At 54.2% G+C, this 26,868-nt stretch overlaps 1 protein-coding gene across 1 annotated transcript; it reads right to left on the minus strand.

Moving 5' to 3' along the window:
* Positions 1 to 622: 622 nt before the first annotated feature.
* LOC108538800 (serine/threonine-protein phosphatase 2A 55 kDa regulatory subunit B gamma isoform) lies at positions 623 to 26,868 on the minus strand. Its single transcript, XM_017887096.1, has 4 exons — positions 26,709 to 26,868; positions 11,884 to 12,053; positions 7,740 to 7,831; positions 623 to 2,841 (listed from the first exon to the last, which is right to left on the minus strand). The coding sequence occupies exons 1-4, from the start codon at positions 26,845 to 26,847 to the stop codon at positions 2,550 to 2,552; spliced, it is 693 nt and encodes a 230-aa protein (XP_017742585.1). The 5' UTR covers positions 26,848 to 26,868; the 3' UTR covers positions 623 to 2,549.

The following is a 26,868-nucleotide window of genomic DNA, read 5'->3' on the forward strand; positions in this document are numbered from 1 at the left end:
CCACCCCTACCACCACCCCCATCACCAAGAGCTTCGTCCTCAGAGAAGAGCTAAATTTAAAAAACCCAACAACTTCGCAATGACCATGTGAACGCCCGTACATTCGAGAAGACCAGAAAATGTAAGCAGAGCAGGGATGCAAGTCTGTGACTGTTACGCTGGTCCTTCCGCCATTTCTGGTTTTGTCCCTCCCACTGACACCTTTTCTTAACACACATTTTATCTTCACAATTTGCTTCGGACATCATTATTTTCCAGGGATCCAAAGACATACTTTTCCTCAAAAAAGATCTTTTCCTTTCTTTTTTCTCCTTTTTGGTTTGGTACCCAAAGTTTAAAACAGAAGTAAGGAACTAGGAACCGTATTAAGACCTCCTTTTGAAGGACATGTAAGATTCATACTTTGAAGATGGTAAATGTTAAATCTATGATGTGACAGTAACCTCTAGCTGCAAATACAAGTTTCCTCTCTTAACATTTGACTCACAAAGGGAGATGGATCGTAGCAAATATCCAAGTAATTGGTAAGGCCCTCAGAGCTGGGTTTTGGCTTCAACACACTATCTATACAATTAACCACATTCTCAAACCTCTTTACAAGGGGGAAAAATGTAATCCAATCCTTTGATTGTTAAATTTAATTAGAATAGATATGTACATATAATACTGTCCAGGTCAACTGGATTTTATAGTGATATATAAACAAACATTCTTCATTCACGTTGATTAAAAAAAAAAAAACAATGATCCATTTCCCTGTGTACATGTTATATGGCCAGAAGTGAGTACACATGCACTTTGTGCTTTTACACACACAAAAGTCTACTGTAATCCACTGAGAATAACCTCAGCTGGGTCTATTTCCTGGGTTATGTTACATCTTGTAAAAAAACAAAACAAAACAAAATGGTTGGATTTGGCTGGGTCTCTGCTCCTCGCTTTCTGAATCAAAATGCCAAACTACGTGGTTCTGCTGTGAGTCCATGAGCAAAGCCGACTTAGAGCGGTGGGCAGGTGTGGTATCATCAGAACAGGAGCATCTACCATGGAAGCACCACCTTCTCTGTGGCCCTCATTGTCAGAGGGGCAGAGTTCCCGAGGGACATGTCCTCTGGGACTGTGTGGTCCTTAAAGTACAGGTATCCTAAAATGGTCAGAACATGCAATTTCCTTTCAGAGGCAGTTCAGTGCATTGGCTCAAGGAGGGTGCAAGCCCAGGTTGAAGTGGAGTCCCGGGGAGGGCCGTACTCCTGAAGCCACCAAGCAGAGCAAGGAGCTCCAGGGGTCTTCTCCTTCTTCCATCCTGCATTTCAGTTCTCCTGGACCCTTGTTGTAGCCAAGTCTGCCATGTCCTATTTTCCAAGACAGAGAGGCATTCCTTTCCAAACCTTCCATTCGAGTGTCACTTAAACATGAGCCACCCACGAGATGGACTGGAGAGAACCTTGTGTGAAGACCCGGACGGGCTCCTGACACCACTGCTTGGCGGGCGCCTGCCATGGGTGACCTGTGCATCTGCTCAGAGCCTCAGTTTCTTCTCGTGGACAGAGGGGATCCTAAGGTTTCCTCTTATCCCCAGCATCCAGCCCAGAGCCTGGCACGCTTCAAGAAGTTGGTGCTTACGATGGAAATGAATGAACACCCACCTCACAGTCAGGAGGAAGATTCCAAAAAATCGTGAATGGGAGCCAGTGTCCGCTCCAGGAAGGTGCCCAGTGAATGCTGGAGGGTGAGGGGAAAGCGGCTGCAGGGAGGGCTGCAGGGGGTAAGTCAACTGCCTCTAGGGCTGAGCACCATGCCCAGCACACAGTAGAGGCTCAGCAAACAGCAGGTGAATCAGATGAGGACACAGGCACGCAGAAGACAAACCCCACCCCGCTCCTCTTGGGAAACAGAACCAGATCTGGGACCTGGGATGTTTCAAGACGTTCAGAAAACCTAGGAAAGAAGCTTGCATCTGCAAATTCTCAGCATGAATTCACCATTCGAAAAACAAAGGTGAGATCATCAACTCTGAGACAGGGCGAACTGCCCCATGTATAACCAAAAGACCCCCTGGCTGGCTCGTTTGAGATTCGTCATCTGTCCCTGGAGCCCTGATCTGGGACCGGTGAGGCCTGGCGGGGAAGCAGCTCCCATCAGCTCCGGCCCCTGCAGCAGGACGCACTGGAGTGAAAAATTAACCCGGACGCATAAAAAGTCCTATTGATGTGGTAAAGACCGCAGACCGAGACGGTGAAGGGACGTGAATGAAAGAACCCTGAACTGTAAGACTCCACAGTCATGTCCATTTTATGATTCGTGGCGGTGAACGCTTCCTTTCCTTTTTATTTTTTTTTAAACAGACAATTACTGCCAAACACAATTCTGGCCTAGGGAAGCTGGGGTAGGGATGGGGGCTCAGGCTTCCTGTGTCCACACACTGCCACCTCTGTGGCCGTCCTCGTTGGCGCTGTGACTTCCTTCCCCTCCTTGCGTTGCGGTCGTGAAGATCATGTCGGGGATGACTTGCGCAAGGCTGGGTGGCGGGGGCCGGGATCTGCACGTACCTAGTGCATGTCAGAGTTCACCTTGTCCTGGAAGATGTACAGGTTGTTGGTGGCAGCGATGGCAATGATGTTCTCAGCCGGGTGCCAGGCCGTGTGCAGGATCTTCTTGGTGAAGTCCAAGCTGTCCACACTGATGTCGTCACGCCGGCGCTTGCCCCCCACGCACACACGCCGCGGCTTGAGCACAGCCCGGGGCTTGCTGCTTTCCCGCGAGGCCTCCAGGGTCACGTCCCGCTTGGTATTCCGATCGAACATGCGGAAGAAGTTGTTGTAGGCCCCAGTCATGATGACGCTGGTGGGAGAAGGAGAGGCGTCAGGCGAGGGGGAGCACAAACCTCTTCTCAAGAAATAAGCCCAGGTGTGGGGACTCACACCTATAACCCCAGGACTTTGGAAGGCCCCGGTGGGAGGATCGCGTCAGCCTAAGAGTTCAGGACCAGCCTGGACAACATAGCGAGACTCCACCTCTACAAAAAAAAAAAAAATTTTAAATGACTGTAGTCCCAGCTATTCGGGAGGCTAAGGCAGGAGGATCACCTGAGCCTGGGGAGGCAGAGGCTGCAGTGAGCTGTGATTGTACCGCTGCAGTCTAGCCTGGGTGACAGAGTAAAACTCTGTCTCAAAACAACAAACAAACAGAAAAGAAAGCAAGCCCAGAGCCGACAGAGCCATCACTCCCTGGAAAGGGAACGCACACCTGCCTCTATTCCCCTGTCTGTTGGGGTCTCTTATATCCCCTCACATGTCAGCTGCCACCAACACGTAGACTCTGGGGCCAGGAGCTAAGATCATTTTTATGCTCTGCACCAATCATCATGAAAATACCCTCCTGGCCGGGCGTGGTGACTCACACCTATAATCCCAGCACTTTGGGAGTCCGAGGCGGGTGGATCACCTGAGGTGAGGAGTTTGAGACCAGCCTGGCCAACATGATGAAACCCCGTCTCTACTAAAAATACAAAAATTAACTGGGCATGGTAGTGGGCACCTGTAATCCCAGCTACTCGGGAGGCTGAGGCAGGAGAGTTGCTTGAATCCAGGAGGCGAGGTTGTAGTGAGCCGAGATCGCACCACTGCACTCCAGCCTGGGCAATAAGAGCAAAACTCCGTCTCGGAAAAAAAAAAAAAAAAAAAAGAAGAAGAAAGAAAGAAAGAAAAGAAAAGACAATGCCTTCCTGTAATTTCCGTTAGTCCAGGAGAGAAAGCCCTGGCCTTCCAAAGGGACTGTGCGACCACAGCAGGAGGTAGACACGGAAGCAGCTGGGACAGAGAACCACCAGGCCCTGCTTCCCTCCAGGGGCCCGCCTGTCCCAAGGAGTCAGGTGAATAAAGGAACACGCATCGCCATGAGGGACGGGGCGAGCGGTGCTGACGTGCAGAGGCTCACCGCCCTCACCATCCTGCTAAAGAGAATTCCACACCATTTCTTTGCTCTCCCTGCTCCTAAGGAGGGGATCCTGCTGGTGGGAGGAAGGATAAGTTCATCGACATAGTAAGAGGCAGGAGAGAAAGCACAGCTCTGTGGGCCTGCGCCCAGAGGAAGGGTTTTGGGGTTTGGCCTCTGCAGGGCCCTGGAGCAGCTGTGGTGCGCGAGGTAAACGGGGAGGAAGAGGGCATTCCAAAAAGCAGCCACGAGATAAAGAAGTTGTCCTGCTGAAGGCTCTTCAGGGAGGAAACCCTGTTTCCTTTTTGAAGCCAAGTTGGGCTTCCTGAGGTTAACACTGCTCTGAGACAGAACCAGGCGGATCCCTGGGTCTCCACGAGTTATGCACAGAGGACAAAAGCTCACACGTGAGCTCAGGCACTGTGGTCAGGGGCTTGGGCTCTGGCCAGTCCCCCTGGGTCTGGATCCCAGCTCTGCCCTACCCTGGCACGCACCCTATCTTAGTTTTCTATCAATATTGGGGTCAACAAGGGAATGCAGCCCCTGGTGAGTGCAAATCAGGGGACGCAGGCTGAACACCCCGCACAGTGCTGGGCTTGGGGCACTTTGTCTCTTGTTATTTACCAGGTACTTCTCGATCCTAATCGTCCATGTGACCGAAGCCACACCTGCTTTATATGTGACTCAGAGCCTGGGACAAGGGAAGCAACATGAGCGTGGGGCTGGGTGAATGAGTCCCACAGAAGGACCCTGCCCAGGCACCACAGGCTGAGTGGGGGAGGCCACACTCCCCGCGCTGGCACAGGGGGAGGCAGCCCCCTTTGTTCTTCAGGGAACAGTTCACATAATGAACCTGCGTGATTTCACACAACGCTGGCTCTTCTGATCCATTTAGTGGAAGGAGAGCGACATAATTAAAGTTATTTGCAACCCACACAGTTCCTGATCTTCCCTCTGTTCAGTGTGGAAATCAGCTGACACGTGCTCTGGGGGAGAGGGAGGGCCCCTCTCATCCTAGAGCACCAAGCCCCAGCACCGTGAGAGTCATTCCTCACATTCATGCAGGTTTCTTAAATTCCAGAAGATTCCCTTAACAGGGAAAAGGGCAGGTGAGCTGCTTCACCTCTCCTAGCCTCATCTGCACGTGGGATCAAAACGCCGGCTGCTTTCAGCCCCAGTGCTCCCCTCCTCTTTCCTTTGGGGACAGAAAGGCTCCTGCCCACCCCATCCCCACTGGGGCTTATAATCCCAGCTGCTTGGGAGGCTGAGGCAGGAAAATTGCTTGACCCCGGAAGGCGGAGGTTGCAGTGAGCTGAGATGGCGCCACTGCACTCCCTATCCCTGTGAGCTGTCAATCACAGTGCTCTTTCCGCCCCCTGGCCTGGCCAACTGGGTACAAAAAGTGGGCATGTGACCCACACAGAGCCAATCAGATCCTTCCATGAGAGTTTTACACAGTCCCTGGGAGGGGTTTGCTGGCTGAGGATAATGGAAAGGGGAATGATTTGGGAGTCATCTCCGAAGAGGGAGAGGACGAGGCTAGTGTGTAAGGAGAAGCAGGGAGAAACAGAGATGGGGAAGCACAGAGAGAAGAAAATGGCCCTACGGATACAGCATGAGCCCCTGGGGAAGCCTTGCCCCGGGACTTCTCTGAGCAAGTATAGGCGTGTCTGACTCCTGCACCTGAGCACGCTCAGCTGGCACAAATCCCTCCCACCAGGCAGGACAGATAAGGAGAGCTTCATGGAGGAGGGGACGTTGGAGCTGGGTGTGGGAGGGTCTGCGGGATTCCTCCAGGTGGGTAACCAGGGGAAGGGCAGGCCTGCCAACATGATAGTCCACGCAGGATCACTGGGACCCCTGCCTATACAACTGGGATCTTGCTGAAGGCATCACACATGGTCTCATCCCCAAAGCGGCCACAAAGGTCACAGTTTCCTAGAACCACTTTCCAGCTGAGCTGACTTAGAGAGGCCCAGGGGCTTCCTCAAGCACACGGTGGAGAGGGGTAGAATGTGGACCAGAAACTGAGGGAGTCCAGCAGGAGAGCTGCTGCTTCTCCACAGCGCGCTGCCCATCCGTGTTCTGCCGGCGCTGGGAAGCCCCACTGCAGGGTCCATCGGGCGGCCACCATGCGGCAGCCGCGGCGGTCTGTGGGCTGGGCCAATGGTCAGAGGGGGTCAACAGGAATACGAGGGCAGCAACTGGGAGCCCGCGAGGATTCGAGTTTGCTTTGGTCTGCAAGGATGCGGGGACTGGGGGGGAATCCTTGCTTCTCTCCTGAGCCTCTGAGCCCCTGGAAGGCAGGACCCAGGATCTGTTTATCTTGGACTCCTGACCATGGGGCATGTTGTTCTCAGAACAGTGCTCAAAGTGAAGTGGGAGGTGGCACACCTCTATGCCTTCTAGAAACATCCACAGCCACTGGACGCACCTGCCGTACCAGTGAAGGGCTCAGAACAGGTTGAGTCATAGTAGCCCCCCAGGGCATGCCACCCATTGCGGGAGGTAAACAAGGACAGAGGTTCCAGCCGGGCAGACAGAGCCAGGTGTGCAGCGAGAAACAGGGAGGCGGGTGGGGGACCACTAGGACAGGGCGTGGCTGGCGTGTAAAGTGCACGCAGGAAGTTGCAGGTGGGAGGCAGGACAGGAGAGCCCAGGCCTGGACACCACTGTCAGCTTGGAGGAGTTTGGCGGCTTCCCCAGTCCTGGGAGCAGGCGTCACCTGGCCGTGGGTGCCCCCTTGTGGTAGCTTGAAGGAAGGATGGGCTGTGGGTCGCAACCAGTGGGGACCTACCCCCCAAAATGCACAAGAGCTGCAGGTTCCTCTCCTCTGATTTGAATAGACCCTCTTGGGGCCCACTGCACCAGGGAACCCCTAATGTGTCAGGGCCTGCAGCTCAGGAGCATGGGAGGAGCCCTGTCTGTTGGGGGTGTCTGGGATCTATCTGGGGGCAGGGCCTAGAGAGAAGGTCCTGTGTCCTGCCGACCCAGCTGTGCCAGTCCAGCCCCAGGCCAGGCCTCCATCCTGGTTTTCTAAGTATCCTTTAGTGGCCCCCTGTGATCACCATGCCTCCAGAATGGAGGAAGAATCCCAGAGAAGAGACACAGAGGTAAGGACCCACGGGTAGAGGTAAGGGGCCCCTGCCATGACCCCCTTGTCTATACCCACCCTGGGCTGAGCCCAGGCTAGGGAGACACAGGAACTCACTTCTGGCACTTGGGGGCCACTTTCCAAGGAGGTGAGTTTCAGAGACAGCTGGACCTGTGGGTTATGACCAGCCCTGGAGGGTGCAGGAGCTCCGAGGTGCCCCCGAGCCTCAGCGGGCCTGAGTGGGGTGTCACCAGGAAGAGAGGGAGACAGCAGTGGTGATGGGAAGAGGGGTGAGTAGGCCGATGGTCAAAGCCATAGGGGCTCAGGGCTGTCTCAGGGCATGCAGGTGTGGATAGATGATGGTGACCAGGTGTTGGGCTACAGCCCTCGCCCCTGACAAGCTGAGAGAGGGGAGCACATCACTAGGGCCCCTGAATTAACTAAATATGTTCCCACTACTGCCTATAGGGCAGGCGCCAACATGGCTGTGAGGTTCAGTGACAGAAGATGAAGAAAGTTTCATGTCCTGCCCCTTGAATCTGAGCGCTGACAGTTGGACCTGCTCTGGAAAGCATGGGCTCCACCCGGACACCTGGACCCATCAAGGCTGAGTAGCCCTATGCTGCCGGTCACCGGGATCCTAGCCCAGGCCCCTGCAGGGAAGAAACCCTCCCTACGGTGAGGTGAGGTGTGGGCGGAGGTCAGGGCTTACCTGTCGCTCCCATTCCAGGCACATTCAAACTTGTCGAAAATGCAGTCATTCTCGTATAAGGAACAGAGCTTGCTCCGAAGGTAGTCGTGGACCTGGTGGGAGAAGGGATGAGGTGAGTGGATGGGGCACCCCGATCATCCTGGCCCCTCCACAAGGAGGGTCTCAAAGAGCAGCAAGGGTTTGCATGCCCTGACACGGCCCGACGCAGCCCTGCTCATCTCAGCAAGGGTCTGAATGCCCTGACACAGCCCAATACAGCCCTGCTCATCTTATCGGGGGGCCCACGACCAGGCGACCAGGCACACGGCTGACCTCCGAGCTGTGGCCAGAGACGGGAGCAGTACCCAGGAGCAGAGTCTACTGTGACAAACAGAACGCCCACAGCACAGGGGCCAGGACTGCCTGGGGGCCAGATCCTGGCTCTGCCCTCCCAGCTGTGTGATCTTGGACAAGTACTTCACCTCTCTGAGCCTCAGTTTCTTCAAACTTAAAGTGATAAGAGGGCGAACCCCACAGTAGTTCTGGGATTAAGTGCAGGGCAGGCCTTTTGAGGGTAATGATTACCAAGAACACAGGGTGGCAGCCATGAAGAAAGGGGAAGAGGGAACCCACACAGGTTTCTCATCCATTCACCGCATGAGTCACTGAGGCTCACAGGGTCACACAGCCTCTAAGAGGCTGACCAGGACCCCTCCCCACGATTCCCGGACCTCACAGGAGAGATGGTGACATCCCATGACCCGCATCCACCTGACTGCAGCCGGTCCTACAAGCCCGGCACCCGGAGGGCCTCATGAGTGCCAGCCCTCTGCTGGGGCTGGAGCTGCCAGGACAATAGCGCACGGGCTCTGGCCTCTGGGTGGGGAAGGGGAGGTAACTGGGTGCCATGGAGCCTGGTTTCAACTCCCAGAAGTTGAAAATAACAACCAATGAACACAGAAAACGTGAAGGGTGGTGTGAATATCAATTTTGTGTGTCAGCTTGGCAGGGCCATGGTACCCAGATCCTCGGTGTTTCTGTGAAGACATTTTGTCGGGGAGGTTAACATTTAAGCTGATAGACTGAGTAAAGCAGGCTGCCCTCCGTCATGTGGGGGGTCTCGTCCAATTAGTCAAAGACCCTGACAGAACAGACAGACCTCCCTGAGGACCGGTGGATTCCGCCAACAGATGCCTGTGGGCTCGCACGGTCACTGCCCTTGGTCGCCAGCCTGCAGGCCTGCTCTGTAGATTTAGAACATGCCACATGAGCCGATTCCTTCAAATCTCCCTCTCTTTCTCAGTCTCTCTCCCCATCCTGTTGCTTCTGTTTCTCTGAGCCATCTGACTAACACAGTGGTAAGGGCTACACAGGAAAACAGAGTGGCATTAGGGGAAGCAGGATTGGGAGGAGGGGCCTGCTATTCACTGCAGACAGGATGGTTAGACAAGGTTACTGGACTCCCGCCTGGGGCCCTGCTCATCCTCCCCAGCCCCCATGTCCTCCTGGTGACCCCAGCCTTCCCCTTGGGCCCCTGGGCTGCAGCCCCACCAGGCTGAGGGTCACTGTGTTCCTGTCTGTCTGGGACCCTTGAAGGTGAGGCTGAGGTTCTTCCTTCTCTCTGGGCCCAGGGTCGAGCACTGTGCTGGGCACAGGGTACTGGCTCAGTATGTGTAACAACTAAAATCAAGGGGGATGAATGGCAGCAGGTTTTAGTGTTCATGTCCCATCCCGGGGCTGCATTTTTGTGTGTCCCCCTTACTCAGTCCCAGCAGCCTTAGTGCTGCATGCTTCCAAATATGCATGCTGTTCTCTCTCCCGTGCATTAAGTCTCTCCTGCCCTCTAGTGGCAGGGCGAGGAAGAGCTCTGGAGAAAGACAGTGAATGTCAATCTGAGGTCTGCTGCTTGCTGGCTCTGTCACAGATTCACCATCTAACTCAATGGTCTTCCAATAAAATGGGATGGAGAGAACACCGGCCCTACCTCCCAGGACAGCTGGGAGGCTTAGATGAGGCAAAGTCTACTATGGACTTACCTCAGTGTGGCTCATTCAACACCCGTCCCCAGCCCCTTCACCCCTTCCTTCTTCAACCACAGAGGCTGTCAAACTATTAATTTTCCCAGCCACTGTGGTGGCTGCTGGGGACCCATTCTAGACAATGAGGTATAAGAAGTCTTCTGAGAAGCATTCTGGGGAAGATTATACAATCACAGTGAAACACGCAATAGACCCCAGGGGTGAGATAAAGCACATTTCCTATTTCCTGCCTGGAATGTAGGCAAAGTGCTTGGAGGTGTGGCAGCCACTTTGCCACCATGAGGTACCACATATGAAGGTGGAAAACCAACGCCCAAATGATGGCAGACTGGATCACAGAAGGAACCACTGTGGTGCTGCCAGGGTCATGGAGCACCCCCACCTTCCTGAAGTGCCCTCTCCAGACTCCCTGTGGTGGGAGAAAAACAGCCACGATTTGTTAAGCACTGCATACCAGCCGAACACAGTCCTGCTACACACAATTTCTAGCACATCATAAGCCACCAAAAAATGTTGGTTGTTGTGCTGCTTTTATGTAGTTATTACTATTATTTTAGCATCAATAGATCAGCTGGGCCAGATGCCAAGTGGCCAGCTTAGGGCCTCACCCTTCAGAGCAGTCATTCCCCTGCTTCGTGGGGTCCTTCATGAGAATTTCGGAAAGCTGTGCCCCCTTCCCCTGAAAATGCCGGTAGAAAACATTCCACGTAGTTTCAGGGGTTCAAGGGCCTTCGATGACCACAGGGATGGACGTAAGCGACTGGATGAGGGGCCAGCGGGGGTTGGAAATGTTCATTTCCCTGAGCTGCCTCCAGAGGGAGCCAGAGAGTTGCTCCTGCAGGCTTGAGTAGGGCTTATCCTGTCCCTCTCCTAGTCTGGGGTCTCCGCCATTCCCACAGGGACAGAGGAGGGCTGAGTCCTGCCTGGGGTGTGCAGTGTGAGGAGGGGGCCTGAGGGAGGAACTGGGGCAGCCGCAAGAACTCAAGTATACACACATGGCTGACAAAGGGGCGGTCCTCATAGCGGTCCTTGTGGGTGTGCGGCTTCCAGGGGCGTGCGCTGTTCCTCTGGGGCCCGAGTCAGATCAGAGCAGCCCACCCTCTGACATCTGCACCCATTCCCAGAGGGGCCTGTGCCGCCCAGGACGCCTCCCCGCCAGGTCTTGGCAGGGAGGAAAGGAAAGCGTAGGGCTCTGAGCCTGGGCTCTGAATCTGTCACCGCCCAGCCCAGAGACACCTCCCTCATCTCCCCACCTTAGTGCCCGGGTTCCCTTTCCACCAAATGGGATGATGGCTCCTTGTCACCGGGAAGTAAGGAATGGAGGTGACAGATGTCAAGCACGTGGTACCCTGTGTGTAAGGAGTGACACCGTGAGGAACCAGCTGGGGTTTCTGATGCGGTGTTTTCCCACCCATGTTTGCACAGCCAGATCTTACTCATCCTTCAAGGCCTGGCACAAATGCCACCTCCTCCAAGAAGCCTCCCTGATCTCCCCACCTAACTGGAACCGGCTTTGAAGCCATCCCACATGTCTTTGAAGTCCACATTTTATTTTAACATCACATGAGTTTTGTTGTCTACCCCCTAACATATCTGCATGGATCAAAAGAGCAAGATAATAAATAATACTGTCCAAGAAGGGCCCGGACTTCACCTATACTCTGGGCTTATAGGCCTGTGCTGAGGATCTGGAAAGAAAACATGTGCCAAGTTCACCTCTGTGTGCGCTACTTACAGATGCACCCTGGGAGGGCAACGCTTAACCCACTTTAATGGTACAGCTCCGATACAGGCTCCCGGGGGTGAGGAGGGAAGCCATCATCTACACACTCCACTGGGGCCCAGCCTGACGCTCATCTCTGTTCCCACATCTCTCTCCTCCCTTGAATTGAGGCCCCTGGGCCTTTGTTCAGGGACATCCGAAGCTCCCTGTGAGGCAGGACTGAGCACTCCGACCCTCTGCCAAGCTATGTGTGAGGATGAGTTGCTGGATTTCTTCAGCCTCCGTGTCTTCACCTACAAATTGGGCATATGAAAGCCACACCTGGCTAGGAAGGCCCCTCCATGGGGATCTCAGCATAGGGAAAAAAGACCCAGGATTGGAGGTCTCCTGCTGTGGTGCCCACCTGGTAGGTCTCTATGGGTCTTGCCTCCATGTTCAGGTCCCAGACCTTGACTGTAAGGTAATCCCGGGTGAGCATGTAGCGGCCACTGTGGCTGAACTTCACGTCAGACACGGAGGAGATGATTTCCGAGAAGAAGGAGCGGTTACTGGGGTCCTCGGGTTCTTCAAAGACTGTGGAGACAGAGAAGCAATGGCCGTCACTGGGCTGCTCTCACTCACAGGGTTGGCATGACAGATGACGCTGTTTTGCACCTGGGCCCATGCTCTGTTTATTCAGTCATTCATTCATTCCTCAATGAGCAAAGGAGCCTGGTAAGATTCTGTGTGTGTAGAAATAGCCATTATTATCCCCATTCATAGCCAAGAAAATGGAGGAGCAGCTGGCTAAAACCCATGCCTGGGGAGTCAGTGCTGGAAGAAAGTGGTAGAGTCGGCATTTGAAGCCATATCTATACTTGATGTGCTGCCCTTTACTGCCCCCTACTGGTGATGCTGAATGCCAGACTGCAAAGGTGTCCTGACATTCTCAAATGTGCTGGACAATGTCCTCTACCGGGCTGGGCACTGCTTGTGGCTCTGACACTACCTGGCCCTGGGACCTTGGGTGGGTAGTTCTCTCTGTTCACGGTGTCCTGGGCAGGTATGGCTGAGCCCTGTCCACAGTGGGTTTTGTTTCACTGCCACTGGGGTTGTAACAAAATCAAATCTGACAGTCACGGAGGCGGTACAGTCTCCTGTGTGCCACCCACTGACCATCTCCTATTTTCTGGGAGCACCTGCTCCACACAGGAAGTTGCTTATCTGGTCCCTAAAGGCAACAGTTTGCTGCCCACCCTGAACAATTATAGACTGGGACAGAGTGGTCAATGAGGACTCCCCCGAGAGTGTCCCCTCCCCACTGCCCCCATAACCTGGCCTTCCTGAACTGCAGAGGTTCCCAAAGTGGGACAAGGTCTCTAAGTTCATTTCTGCTGGTATCTGTCTCACTGGTAGCAGTGACCCTGGGGCTGAAGTAGTGTGGGGACTAGGACCCCTGTTGGGCCAGGCACTAACTCCCTAGGACCTGGGCCACAGACAGACCCAGGGAGCCATGGGAAGAGGACGTGGTGGTGGGGTTGACAACCATTCACCAGCCAATCTGGAAGGACCTAAACATATGACAACCTGTCCAGCTGTTCCCATGGAAACCGGCTGAGTGGCAGCCTTGCCTGCTGGCCTGCTCTGGTTTCTACCCCTGAAACAGGGAGGCAGAGCTGATCACAGTGCCCTGAGGTTCCTGAGAGGCCCCTCCTTGCTGGCCCCTCTCAGCCACAAGGTCTCATGTCCTGCCTCCCAGGTCTGTCCCAGTCCCTTATCTCCTCATGGGAAACGGCAGCACCTCATTCTCCTTCCCGTCCAAGGTAGGCACTGTACCTGGCCACTGCCTCTCCAGAAATACAACTCCCGTCCAGCTCCCCTCTGCAGGGCCCAGTGGACGCCCTGATGGACTCATTCATTCATTCATTCACTCACTCACTCAGCCAATCCAAACAGCACCTACTCTGTGCCAGGCCCTGGGATGATACAGTGACCAGCATAAAGCCACTGTTCCCGTGCAGCCAACATTCTCCTTGCAGAGACAGACAATAAAACAAGTGGCGTCCTGAACTGCCAGGAAGCAGCACGTACTGGGGAGGAAGAGCCAGTGGGGAGATGGGCACTGGGGGCTGGTAGTTTAGGTAGATGGGGCCTCCATGGGAGGTGCTGTTTGACCAAGATCTGGGTAAAGTTGGGGAGAGATCGGTGGTGATGCCTGGAGAGGGGTGCACTGGGCAGAAGGGATGGCACATGCAAAGGCCCTGAGGCAGGGACACGCTGAGGGCCATGCAGACAGAGAAAGGAGTGAGCAGGGGGAAGAGGGATGCAAGGGGCCACCCACCCAGGATCTCATGGGCCACGGCAAGGGGTGAGGAAGTCACCATTAGGGAAACGGGAGCCACTGAGGTTTCAGAGACAGGAAGGATGAAATCTGAGTCAAGGAGGTAGGGAAGGGCAGGGAGGAGGCTGGAGTCCCCTCCCCATGAGGAAGGAAGTCTTCCAGGGCTGCAGAGTCCAGGTGTCACCACCCTGATCCCAGGCCACTGTGTGCGGGGAGGTGAGGGGAGGGGAGGGAAGCTGCTTATAGGGCAGGAAAAGGCTCCCACGTTTATGTTCATGCCTCTGGTATCCCCCCAAGTCAGAGCAGGCAGGCAGGAGGAAGGTTGCCCCCACAACCTCTCTTGAGAGCAAGGCCTCCAAACACCTGTCTCTGAAGCAGACCCCTGAAGCTCAGGAGCTCTAGAGCTCCGTCCTTAGCCTCTCCATGGCCTCTGAAGAGCAGTGGTGGCCTTCAACCCCACACCTCTGCCCTCCAAGCCGCGGCACTGCACCGGGTATCCTGAGGGCAGGCGGTCGCTCCTTCCAGTCCTGGTGTCAAGAACAGGAAGGTGAGGGAGCCCAGTTTATCCAGTAATAGGTGGTGTCATATTTTGGAATTAGAATGCTGTCAGGCTGGCAGGTGTTGAATTAACAAAACTCAAAACTGACAGTAGGCGCCTCCTTTTCCAGGAGCCCAACCCACCCCTCCACACACCCCCGGTCCCCAGGCCTGCCTCCTGACCTCAATCTCTCTCCACCGTTCAAAGGGATGCCCTGCTCAGTGGCCCGAGCTTTCCTCTTTTCACAAGGGCATGTTGAAGGGAGGACCAGAAAGAAAACCAGCACCATGGGAAGGAGGGGTGAGGCTGCTCGCAGGGGGAGCTGGGAGGGAACAGGCTGCCGGGGTCTGAATCCCTGAGCCCCTCGTGTGGCCTTGACTGCCTTCACCTCCCTGAGCCCTGGCCTTGCTCCTCTCTACAACAGGAGTCAAGGGTGCTTTCCAGGAAGGGGCGGGAGGAGGGGCTGCAGCCAGGCCTGGCACCACCTTGGGTACAGGCAGGGCCTTAGGCAGCAAAGATCCTGTACAGAGTGAGCCCAGTGCACGATGAGTGCTGCAGCCCTACTGACTTCCCTCCATCCTTTCCTCCCTCCCTCCCTCCCTGCCTACTTCTCTCCCTCCCTCCCTCCCTCCAAGCCCTCCCTGCCTGCAGAGTAGGACGGGTGGGGCAGGGGTAGTAAAATCTCCTTGAGGGTCACCTTGAGCTTCTGAAACCTCTGAGTTCTAACTGGTCATCTCACATGATAATGTTTTGTGCCCCAATAATAATAATTAAATTGGCATCGTTGTTTCTGCAGAGAGAGATATACATATATATATATCTGTAGTTTTTCTTTGTTAAGCCAAAGAAGGATCAACCGCAGTTCCCTTTTCTCTCTGATGCCTACAGTAAAGAAAATCACTCTGAACGCTTGATTCCNGCTGGGAGGGAACAGGCTGCCGGGGTCTGAATCCCTGAGCCCCTCGTGTGGCCTTGACTGCCTTCACCTCCCTGAGCCCTGGCCTTGCTCCTCTCTACAACAGGAGTCAAGGGTGCTTTCCAGGAAGGGGCGGGAGGAGGGGGCTGCAGCCAGGCCTGGCACCACCTTGGGTACAGGCAGGGCCTTAGGCAGCAAAGATCCTGTACAGAGTGAGCCCAGTGCACGATGAGTGCTGCAGCCCTACTGACTTCCCTCCCTCCTTTCCTCCCTACCTCCCTCCCTGCCTACTTCTCTCCCTCCCTCCCTCCCTCCAAGCCCTCCCTGCCTGCAGAGTAGGACGGGTGGGGCAGGGGTAGTAAAATCTCCTTGAGGGTCACCTTGAGCTTCTGAAACCTCTGAGTTCTAACTGGTCATCTCACATGATAATGTTTTGTGCCCCAATAATAATAATTAAATTGGCATCGTTGTTTCTGCAGAGAGAGATATACATATATATATATCTGTAGTTTTCTTTGTTAAGCCAAAGAAGGATCAACCGCAGTTCCCTTTTCTCTCTGATGCCTACAGTAAAGAAAATCACTCTGAACGCTTGATTCCTTAAAGGGGTGGTGATGTGCTGCCTTTCCATTAGCATTGGGTAGAGACCTCATATTTGGGAAAAGCAGGGAGAGGGCTTGAGAGAAGAGGGACCCCTGGTGGCTAAATAGATGGAAACAAGGAACAGAATCTCAGCGGGACCTGGTGGCCCCCAGCACCTGCCCAGGTGAGTGGCAGGAACCCTGTCTGGCCTTAACTAGGCTTTCTGCCACTTGGGGGTGAGGCGGAGGTGAGTCCAAAACTAAGCCAGGGCGGCCTCTTGCAGGCTGACTTTGGGAGTGGCCTTAGTAGCCCCTCGCCCGCTCAGGGGTCTCTCAGATCAGACTCCCCCAAACCTGGAGGGCTGGTCTAGGGTTCCCAGCATGACTTGCAGGTGGATGCGGCCAGAATCACAGGGTGCACCGGCGCTGGGTGTCACAGGGCAGAGCAAATGGCCTAAGCTCCTACCAGCCTCCAGGAGGAAAAACCGCAAAGATCAAAGGCTGAGGGGACAATGGAATCGATAGGTGGAAACAGAAAGCCAAACGATAGTGGCCCTTGTCACCCCACTGCTGGCTGTACTCGGGCATTTCTGAGGGTTTTTAAGGACACAAGGAACAGAAATGCAAAAGATAGATGGGAAGGGATATTAATATGCCTGAAAACCCATTCCTAAAAGTTCCTCTTTTCTTTTAGACATTTCTATGAAATTTTTGATACAATAGATATTTTTGCAAAAGATAGTGGAATCTGCTATTTCGTATCAATCCCTGGCCCCGAGTGCACACGCGAACACACACACACACACACACCGCTGCACCTCCTTCAAAGCGTTAACAAGAGATAAGGGGTCTCCCCTATAATTGACTGAATCACTAAGGACGTTTTACAGTAATTATTCCTGCCATGGGTTTAAAGAAACATGTCTCAGAGCCTCCGTCACTTGTGATGGGCCCAGTCCCATCTCAACCCACTCCCCACGCCCTAATTATTTAAAAGTTGGAGAGCTCTCCATCAGCCGAAATTTCCATCCTGTTTCTTTTTAATGATTTTGCATAATTATGGCTCTCATGGCTGGAGCTGGTTCCCTGACAACCACATCCCCTCCTCCCTTCGTGTTGCACGGTGTTGTGGGCACAAAGAGCCCTCCCCACCCCCACCCCCAGCTCAGGCCAAGGTGGAGGGGACCTGGGGAGCCCAACCACCGCGTGGGGCGGCTGTGACGGACCTGTGAATCAAAGGAAACGGGAGGTGAAGCCTGAGAGCGGGTGCCCGCCTTCCTTTCCAGCCTCACATACAACCGACAGCTCCTCCTTCTGCTTAAAGCCCTCCTTGGCTCCCCAGTGCCCACAGGATCCAGGATCAAGGTTTAGGCTCCTACCTGTAGCTGACCAGCTCCTTCTCAATGGGTCCCAACCAGCCTGCTGCTTCTGCCTCACACACGTGAGTTCCCCTCTGCCGCACACTCCAGCCCCCTTCCTGCTGGGCCCCTGGGGCACTGCATCCACTCAAAGGCTCTGGGGGTGAATATCTCCTCAATGTTGAGCCCTAGGCATCTCCCCCTGCCTCCCCTAGCCCCTGTCCTGCCATGTGGGGGCAGAGAGCAGAGTGGATCATGTTCTGTGTGACCTCAGACAAGCCCCTGGTCCTCTCTGAGCCCAGCTTCCCTCGTCTGGAGAAGCAGCACGGCGGCCTCTTCCGAGGTCGTGTCTGATGGCGCTGGCCCAGTGTGGGGCTTGCAGTAACTGCTCAATAAAACCATGGCGGGATTCCTGGAGTTAGTTTCATACCATTGTCTCTCCCTGAGATCCCTTTCCCATTTTCAGCTGGTCTTTCTTACCAACCCCTATATATCCTCCAGAACCCTAGGCTCACACCTGCTTTCCGTGCATATTGTTCAGATGTTCTCTAAAGAAATCCAGTGCTTACCCTCTGCTGCCCCCAAGCCGCTGGGTACCTTCTTCTGTGGCACTGACAGGAGGGCCGAGTCCCCTCATGGGGCTGTAAGCTCCCTCGGGCCAGGGGTTCTGCCTTGGTCATTCGTCACTGGTCATCTTGGCGCCTCTGCCTAGCACGGACCCTGTCTCATGGCCCTGCCCTGCTCCCTGAGCAGAGAAGCTTGTGCTGCTGCCGCCGTTTCTGCTCCAGCCCCTCACTGACATCTTTCTTCCTCAACTTGAGGCAGTTCCACTGCAGTTTCCAGGCCTAGCATAGAAGCCTCGACCAACCTGGGGGTGGCCCCTGTGTGCCTGTGGCACTTGCTCTGTGGCCCTCTTGGTGGCACCTGCTGTGCCCCACTCCCGTCGTTGTCAGTGTGTGGACGACACTCCTCTGGGACTGGGGTGGAGGCCGATTGGGTTCAGACGATAGAAATGCATGGGCTTGAGCCATGCATTCAGGGACAAGTGCAGCTCAGTGAGGCCTCTGGAGAAAAAGATGGGGTGCGAGGGACCTGCAGGTGGGTGCAGGTGGGAAACACGGGAGGAGGTGGCCTGGAGGGGAGAGGGACCTATGGGGTCCCAGGTGGTGATCGCGCCGGGCTACTCTGGCCACGGTTCCCTCCTGTGATCTGATGGGATACAAGGCCATCCATGAGGGTGGAGTGGCCTGAGCCTGCTGGCCTCACCTTGGGCCGCGCTCCAGGGGGAGCTTGGAGGGTCTGAGCAGCAGAAGAAGGACAATGGGGGTTACGGATCCCGGAGCACCCCTGGACACTGGGTTGCTCCTGGGTTCCAGGTGATGCCACTGTTTGGGGAGGGGCCTCCTGTGCAGCCTCCTTCCCAACCCCTGAGGCTGTACAAAGTGGGGAGGGGGCAGAGAGCTCCTACAAGGGCACGGGTGGGTACAGTAGGCGCTCACTGATGAAGAGATGACAGTTGTCACTCCCTGCCCAGCACCATGTGATCGAGCCCCGTCAAACAAAATAAAACTCAAGCCCAGCTGTGGCCCCCAGGCCCGGCACACTCTCCCCTCAACCCATCTTTGCACACAAGAGCCCGCCTCTCCACCTGTTCCAGCCACACGGGTCCTGACGTCAGCCAGGTTCCTCTCAGCCACTACTGTGGGGTGTGGCACCCCCGCTCCCATTCCCAGGCTCTTTCTCATCCAGGGACACCTCTCCTGGCCCCTGGGGAGCAATGCATCAGAGGGCTGCTGACGCCCTTCATGGAAACCTTCCCACTCCGAGGTGCCTATTTATTTACCAGTGCACTTCCTGTGGTTCCTCCACACACACAGGAGCCTGGTCTCTGCACAGAGCCTGAAGCCATCCTGGACCCTCCCTCCCTCTCCATCCAATCCAGCAGCAAATCCAGCAGGCTCCACCTGAGATGGGGCCAGGGCCCAGCACCTTCCCCACCTGCACGGGCCACTCACTCTGCGCACCAGCGTCTCTCACCTGCGTGAACACGCTTGCCCTCAGCTGGCCCCCACTTCTACCTCGCCCCTCAGCTTATTCTCCACTGGGCAGCCAGAGGCATCCTGTGAACACATGGCCAGGCTGGCCCACTCCCTGCTCAGATGGCCCTGTGGTTCCCGTCCCTTTCAGAGGAAACCTGAAGCTCTTGCCCTGGCCTGTGAGGCCTCCTCCAGCCACACACCTCTCTGACCTCACCTCCTCTCGCCAGCCTCTGTATCCAGCCACAGGGCCTTCACATGGGCTATTCCCACTGTTGGGGAGCTCTGCCCTGGCCCCGCACCCAGATAGCTACAGGGTCTGGGCGGGGGCTGGTCTTTCCGCAGCAGACCCATTACTAGAGTGAGTTGACTCCACACAACCCCTTTAAATGAACCCACTCAGGTGGGGCACAGTGGCTCACGCCTGGAATCCCAGCACTTTTGGAGGCCGAAGTGGACGGATCACCTGAAATCAGGAGTTTGAGACCAGCCTGGCCAACATGGCAAAACCTTGTCTCTACTAAGAATACAAAAAGCCGGGCGTGGTGGCGGGCACCTGCAGTCCCATCTACTCAGGAGGCTGAGGCAGGAGAATTGCTTGAACCTGGCAGGCGTAGCCAAGATCACACCATTGTACTCCAGCCTGGGCAATACAGTGAGACTCCGTTTCAAAAAAAAAAAAAAGAAAAGAAAAGAAAAATAACCCAGCTCACCCACAATTCCTGTAAGAGTTTTAGTTCTCAAGGCTTCTGTGATGAGTAAGGGAGAAAGAGTGCAGGCTGAAAGCATGAGACTCTCTGAGGCTCTATCTTGACTCTACTTTGCTGTGTGACCTTGGGCAAATGTCTTAATCTCTCTGTGCTTCAATGCAGTAGACAACAATGACCCCAAAGCCATCTATCTGCATCCTCCACCCTAGAATCTTTGCACCTGTTACTTCACATGGCAAAAGGGGCTTTGCAGATGTCATTAAGTGAAGGACCTTGAAATAGGGGGTGACCCTGGATAATCTGGATGGGCCCAATGTTATCACAAGGGTATGTATAGGAGGAAGAAGGAAGGTCAAAGATGGAAGAAAGAGATGGGATGATGGAAGCAGAGGTTGGAAGGATGAGCCGAGGAGAGCAGGCAGCCTCTGGAAGCCTCTAGTAGCTAGAAAAGATAAGAAAACAGCCCACCCTGCAGCCTCCAGAGATAACACAGGCGGCTGATGCCTTCATGTTAGCTCCCTGAGTTCCAGAATGTACAACAGTCTTTTGTGTTGTTTTGAGCTACTAAGCTCGTGGCAATTGTTCCCGCAGCGATGGGAAGTGAGTATACAATTGCCCCTTGACCCTCACGCAACACAGGCTTGAACCTGCGGGTCCCCTGACGTGTGGTTCTCCCAATACATACACTGAAAACGTTTTGGAGATTTGCCACAATTGGAAACAACTCAGATGAACCCTGTAGCCTCAGATACACACACACACACACACACGAAAAGAAAAAGTTAGGCATGTCACAAATGCATAAAATCCAGGTAGACACCGGTCTCTTCCAATGTTCATCAGCTGTTGATGTTACCGGTCATGCTCCCCACCAACAGTTGCCTATTAGGAGTGAAGTTTTAGGGGAGTCAAAAGTTGAGTGTGGACTTTCAACTGCGTTCAGGCGCTGTCCGCACCCCTAACCCCCACATCATTCCAGGGTCAAGTGTATTCCATTTCCTCATCTGTAGGATGAAGAGTATAACACACCCATCATAGGTGCTGAGTGTTTAATGAGGTATAAACGGAAAACAGCATGTGTGTGCACTAAGCGTGCAAGGAATGAGCTGCGGTTATTATTTCACCCAATACCGGGCCAGGCACGTCGCTGGGGATCTACGAAGGGTCTCAGCCATCATCACCCCCTATTCTAAGAAATCCCGGTGTTCTGGGCTCTTTCTTTCCGTGGGCTCTGTGCTGTCATAAGCAGAAGTAACTGTCTATTTTGAGGACTCATGTACGGTTGTTTCCATGGTTACCCTGTCACCCTGCCAAGCAGACACAAGACCCGGATTTCTAGTGCTTCGGAGAAAGGTGGGAAGCTGCAGAGGGAATAGAGTGGCCTGTGTGCCCCCAGCTCTGCTCTGATGGAGGAGGGGTCCAGGGAAGTTACAGAGCTTCTCAGACCCTCAGTCTCCTCATCTGTCCAATGGCAGAAACGAGCACCTTCCTGCATCCAGGACGCTCTTCCTTCGCAGTCTGATTCTGTTAGGAAAATGATGCTGTGAGCACATCTCGGGGGTGTCACTATCAGCCGCTCCCTGAGTTTTGAGCAGTAACTGGATACGTGGATGGAAGTCAGAGGTGAAGAACTAATCCTAATCCCCAAATCTCTTTTTAAAAATTAGCTCGGCCGGGCGCGGTGGCTCAAGCCTGTAATCTAATCCCAGCACTTTGGGAGGCGAGACAGGCGGATCAACGAGGTCAGGAGATCGAGACATTCCTGGCTAACACGGTGAAACCCGTCTCTACTAAAAATACAAAAACAGCTGGGGGCGGGTGGCGGGGCGCCCCTGTAGTCCCAGGCTACTCGGGAGCTGAGGCAGGAGAATGGGCGTAAACTCGCGCGGAGGCGGAGGCTTGCAGTGAGCTGAGATCTGTCCACTGCACCTCCAGTTCGGGGCGGCCCGACAGAGCGAGACCCGCCTCAAAAAAAAAAAAAAAAAAAAAAAATTAGGGTCAAATAACAGCCATTTGTGTTCAGATTAAAAACAGCCACCACCTGCTAATTGGAAATCAGCTGCGTGCTTGATTTCCCATGAGAGCCTCAGAGCAAAACACAGCCTGGACAAGGCACGCGGAAGGACAGACACTTCAGCCACTCACCCCGATGTGTGGCAAATTAAACGAGGAGAAATGGAAGCTGTAAAAGCATGCTAAAATTGCTGCACAATCTTTTGCTGGCATGAAAGAGAAAGTGTCCGTACAGGATATTGAGTTTGAGAATGAAAATATTCCAGAAAATTTTAAATAAAATTTGCATAAATCAGTAATCAAAAAAGAAATTAAGCTGGTTTTTTAAAATTTTTCTTTTCTTGGCTGGGTATGGTGGCTCATGCCTGTAATCCCAGCACTGGAGGCCAGGAGTTCGAGACCAGCCTGGCCAACATAGCAAAACCCTGTCTTTACTAAAAATACAAAAAAAAAAAAAAATAGCCAGGCATGGTGGTACACACCTGTAATCTCAGCTACTCCAGAGGCTGAGGTGAGATAATCCCTTTAACCCAGGAGGTGGAGGCTGCAGTGAGCCAAGATCGTGTCAGGGCAATGGAGCCAAATTCTGTCTAAAAAAAAAAAAGAAAAAAATTCTTCTCTCTCTCAAAAGAACACCAAATAGATCTGCACACAAGTTTTCCTAAGATTTCAAGAAGCAGATATATTACATCAACTGTTCTAGAAAAGAAAGAAAAGCTGCCCAGTTCATTTTAGGAGAGTTGAATAATCTTAACATTGGGCAAAGAAAGTATAGGAAAAGAAAATTAAAAACCAACTTCGCCTATGACTGTGTGTGCAAAAAGTGTACATAAAACCTTAGTAAATCACAGGCGGCCCCACCCTGTCTACAGACTTGGGATCACTGGTGGGGGCAAAAGCCCCCAGAGGTCAGCATGATGCCAACCTCCCAGGTGAGTCACTGGGCACAGGCAACAGGCCCTTGGGGATTTCTCAGCAAGGACCTGGCCCCAAGGTCTCCCAGGCATAGTCAAAAGTCCTCAGTGGCCTGGAAGACACCATGTCCCTCTCTCTGCACCTCGGCCTGCCAGAGCCTTCTGGAACCTCAGTGCAATCCGGAGAGGAGCAGAATCTGCCGAGGCCCTAAAGTCAATATTCACTGCAGCCCTGGGAGCTGGGGGTGAAGAATGAAATTGAATGGAGTCATCGAAAATACTCATATTTCTTGTACTCTTGAGTTCGTTGGCTGATTCACACGAGGCTCATACATTACCAGGCATATGAAATTATGTGACTGAAATGGATGCGTCTGTACTTGGACTCACGCAATGTGCAAGGTACATGTGACCGCTGCTTCTGCCCTGGGGAACCAGATAGCACAGGCTTCGGGAGCCAAAGGGGGTCTGACTGCCCCCTCTGGCCCACTGAAAAATGTCACACTAACATTGAAGGGTACACAAAACTGTCCTATGCCTGTCTCTGTTCTCCCTAAATTCCACCCTTCCTGCACACACATGTTTTCTGATTCAAAGTTCAAATCCATCATTAAAATAAAATACACAGAAAATAAAAGAAAATATCCCATCAGTTTCTTACAGCTCACCACTCAGGGACAACTCCGTGTATTTCTTTCCAGAGTTTTCTCTGTTTCCATTTTTTTTGGTGGTCATAGCCTTAATTTTGTGATCCCCTAAATCTTTCATCATCATCACTTCCCCATGGCATTAAAAAATCTTCTACAACAATAGTTGACATGACCAAACAATATCCTGTTACATGGATGTCATCATTGTCGACATCATTTTCTAGGCATTTTAAACTGGTAGCTTAACATTTTCCTTCTCTCCCTCAAAAGGACGCCAAATAGATTTACACACAAGTTTTCCTAATACTTCAAGGAGCAGATATATTACACCAATGGTTCCAGAAAAAGAAAGAAAAAGCTGCCTAGCTCATTTTAGAAGAGTTGAATAATCTTAGCATTTAAGATTAGGATGTTGAGGATGTTTCTGGATTTCCACCCGCATAAACAGCGGGGTGCCATGAAAGCCCATCCTCCTTCCCACAGGGCTCACACAGGGTCGGGGACTGGACCAGGAGCAGGAAGAGTCCCCTCTCTTCCCCAATATTCTCCCATCCCATTCTGATCCAGAGCTGGCTGCACACAGGCACAGCTGGAGGCCCATGCGGCCTGAGTCAATGGGCTGGAGGCGTAGGTGGCGTAGGTGGTGGGGGCAGTGCCCTGCAGTGGGCAGTGGAATGGCCCCCAGCGATGGCTGCGTCCTGATTCCTCACACCTGTGACTATGCTGTGCTACATGGCAAAGTCAAATTAAGGCCAAAGATGAAACCAAGGCTACAACTCAGCCATTCTTGAGATGGTGAAGTCATCCTGGATCATCAGAGTGGGGGCGGGGAGGACAAGGTGATCATAAGGGTCTTTAGACTCGAAAGACAGACAGGAGGGTCAGAGTCATGAGAGAGGCTTGGCTGCTGTGGGCTTGGAGAATGGGGGAGAGGGGCCACGTGCCAGGGAACGCAGCGCCTCTAGAAGCACCTCTAAAAGAGACAGGGAAACCGGTGTTCCCGAAGAGCCTCCGGAAAGCACCAGCCCACAGCACCTTCATTCTGGCCAGTGAGCCGGGTGTGGGACTGTGGCCTGAGACGATACATATGCCCTGTTTCAAGCCACCAAGTGTGTGGTCCTTTGTTGTGGTGCACAGGACACAGCCCCGGGCCCCCTGCACTTGGGGTATCTCAGCTGGTCTCTGGCCTCCCATCCGTCCACGGGCCACTAACTCCACACTTACCTCCAGGCGGCACTGCTGCCTGGACATCTGGCTGCCTACCTGACCCTTTTCCTTGGAACCCAATACGGGCCTCAGGTTTGTAGGTCTGAAGCCTGCCTGCTGGTCCCCTGCACCCCCTGTTGTTTCAGGCCACAGCCCCACCTTCACACACAGCTCGAACCAAACTGCAGAGTCACGCCCCACAAGGCAAAGCTCGACCTCCAAGCAACATCCCGAGGGGCAGCCAGGTGAGCCCTGCCCCACCTCCTAACCCCCACCCCCACCCTCGGGGTCACCATTTCTTCCTGCAGACCCTGCAGGGGCCTCCGATGACTGCTCCCCCAGGGACCCTCTGCAGCATCTCCTCCTCGTCCTCAAGTCCCCATCTCACGACAACCCACAGCTTCTCCTCAGCTCACCCAGAACAAAACCCAGTCCCTCCTTTGACCTACAGGCAATGTCTGGAGTCATGGCCACTGCAGTTCCCTCCTTCTAGAACATTCTTCCCCAGAGATCAGCATGGCCCACCCTCTCAGGGTGTCTGTTCCACTGTGATCTCTTCAGGGAGGCCCTCCCTGACCTCCTCTGTCCCTGCACTTGACTTTGTGGGTGTTGGTGCCATTGCTCGCCACGCCCTGACATGCGTCAGGTGTGTGTTCACTGCCTGTCTCCCCAGCAGATGCCAGCTCCCGAGGGTTGGCCTCTGCTGCACGCCCATGCTGGGAATAGGCGCCTACTGAATGCCTGGATGGCTGAGTGTGACACACGGAGCGTGGACAAACCCAGAGGAGATGAAGGGGTGGATGTGGGGGCCAGAACTTGGCCAAAGAAGGAGGCAGAAGTTGGAGGTTTTGGGGGGCCCTGAGCCTGAGTCCTGGGGCTGGTGTGCACCCTGTCTCTGACTGCCCAGCAAAACCAGACTCCCTAAGGCAACAGTGTGGCCCTGTCACTCCCAACCAGCCCTCTGCCACCGGCACCCAGGCTTCAGTCAGGCTCCTCTGGGTTTATTCAACAAGAGTTTATTTCCAGACACTGTGGTAGGCGCTGGGGACAGACAGTGAGGGGAACCAGATAACCAAAGTCCCCACCCTCTGCCTGGGGGACACCCCCCTCCTGCCTGGCCCCTTGCTAGCCCTGCAGGGCTGTCTGGGAAGGAGGATGCCATGGCCTGATCCCGCACCTTCAGGGGCCTCTGGGACAGCTGTGCAGTGTGAGCCCGTGGCCACAACCCAGTGCCAGGCAGCCCAGCCCTGCCACTACTGAATGTGGGTGACCTTGGGCCAGTAACTGGAACTTCTGTTGCCTCTTTTGAACAGCACCTCCCGGGGCTTGTGTGAAGATTCGATGAGCTCACAGGTGAAGCCCTCGGTGGGGGCTGGGCTCAGAGTGAGTGCGTGGTGTGAGCTGTTATGCTGGGGGTTGCTGTGTCACAAAATGTCCCCTGGAACTCATTCAGCCCCAGACCTCCACGGATACCCCTGTGGGACCCCCACAGCAGGCCCTGTGGTAGGCTCTAGGATGAGGGCACATGTTACAGACTCTGCTCCAAGGAGCCGGAGAAGATGGGCAGCCCACAGCAAGTTCGTCGGGTGTGGCTAGTTCCAGAAGAGGGGGAAGCTTTGGGGGCTGCAGGGCCACAGAGCAGGATCCTCATCTAAAGTAGGGGTCCGGGAAGGTTTCCGAGAGGAGATGACATTTAAGTTTGGTGCCTCCTTACCTTCTGGATGCCCTGACCCTCGTCCTAGAGCCCTGAACCTAGAAGCTGGGATGTTCCTAGCTGTGCAGGGACTCTGGGGGGCAGCAGGTGGCAAGACCAGGCTCCCCGACCAGCCAGCACTAAAGAAACAATGGGCTCACCCACCTTGACCAGTCCAGGACATGCTCATCCCATACCCACCACCACCCCTGCAGCAGCTGCACCAGGACAGGACATCCCCGCCCGCCCACCTGCCCGCTGCATAGCCCCCTACCCCAGGCACGGGCACTTACGCTTGGAATGCTTGTCACACAGGGCAGCTGCCCGCATGTCGCAGAGCCGCAGGGAGCCCTTGCTGCTGCTGTAGACGAAGAGGTTGCAGTGGTGCGGGTGGAACTCAGATGCTGTGATCACCTCCGTGAGGTCCTCCATGTTGGCCGGCTTGATGTCCAC

Source organism: Rhinopithecus bieti, unplaced genomic scaffold (assembly GCF_001698545.2).
Source record: "Rhinopithecus bieti isolate Rb0 unplaced genomic scaffold, ASM169854v2 scaffold_16601, whole genome shotgun sequence".
Lineage (NCBI taxonomy): Eukaryota > Metazoa > Chordata > Mammalia > Primates > Cercopithecidae > Rhinopithecus > Rhinopithecus bieti.

Bases quoted from the DNA above. Each gene is read 5' to 3' on its own strand.
- LOC108538800 (XM_017887096.1), bottom strand. From the start codon at position 26,847: ATGGAGGACCTCACGGAGGTGATCACAGCATCTGAGTTCCACCCGCAC. The intron at 12,054-26,708 runs GTAAGTGCCCGT...CTGTCTCCACAG, and splicing joins GTGTGACAAGCATTCCAAGC to TCTTTGAAGAACCCGAGGAC. The intron at 7,832-11,883 runs GTGGGCACCACA...TTCTCCCACCAG, and splicing joins GACCCATAGAGACCTACCAG to GTCCACGACTACCTTCGGAG.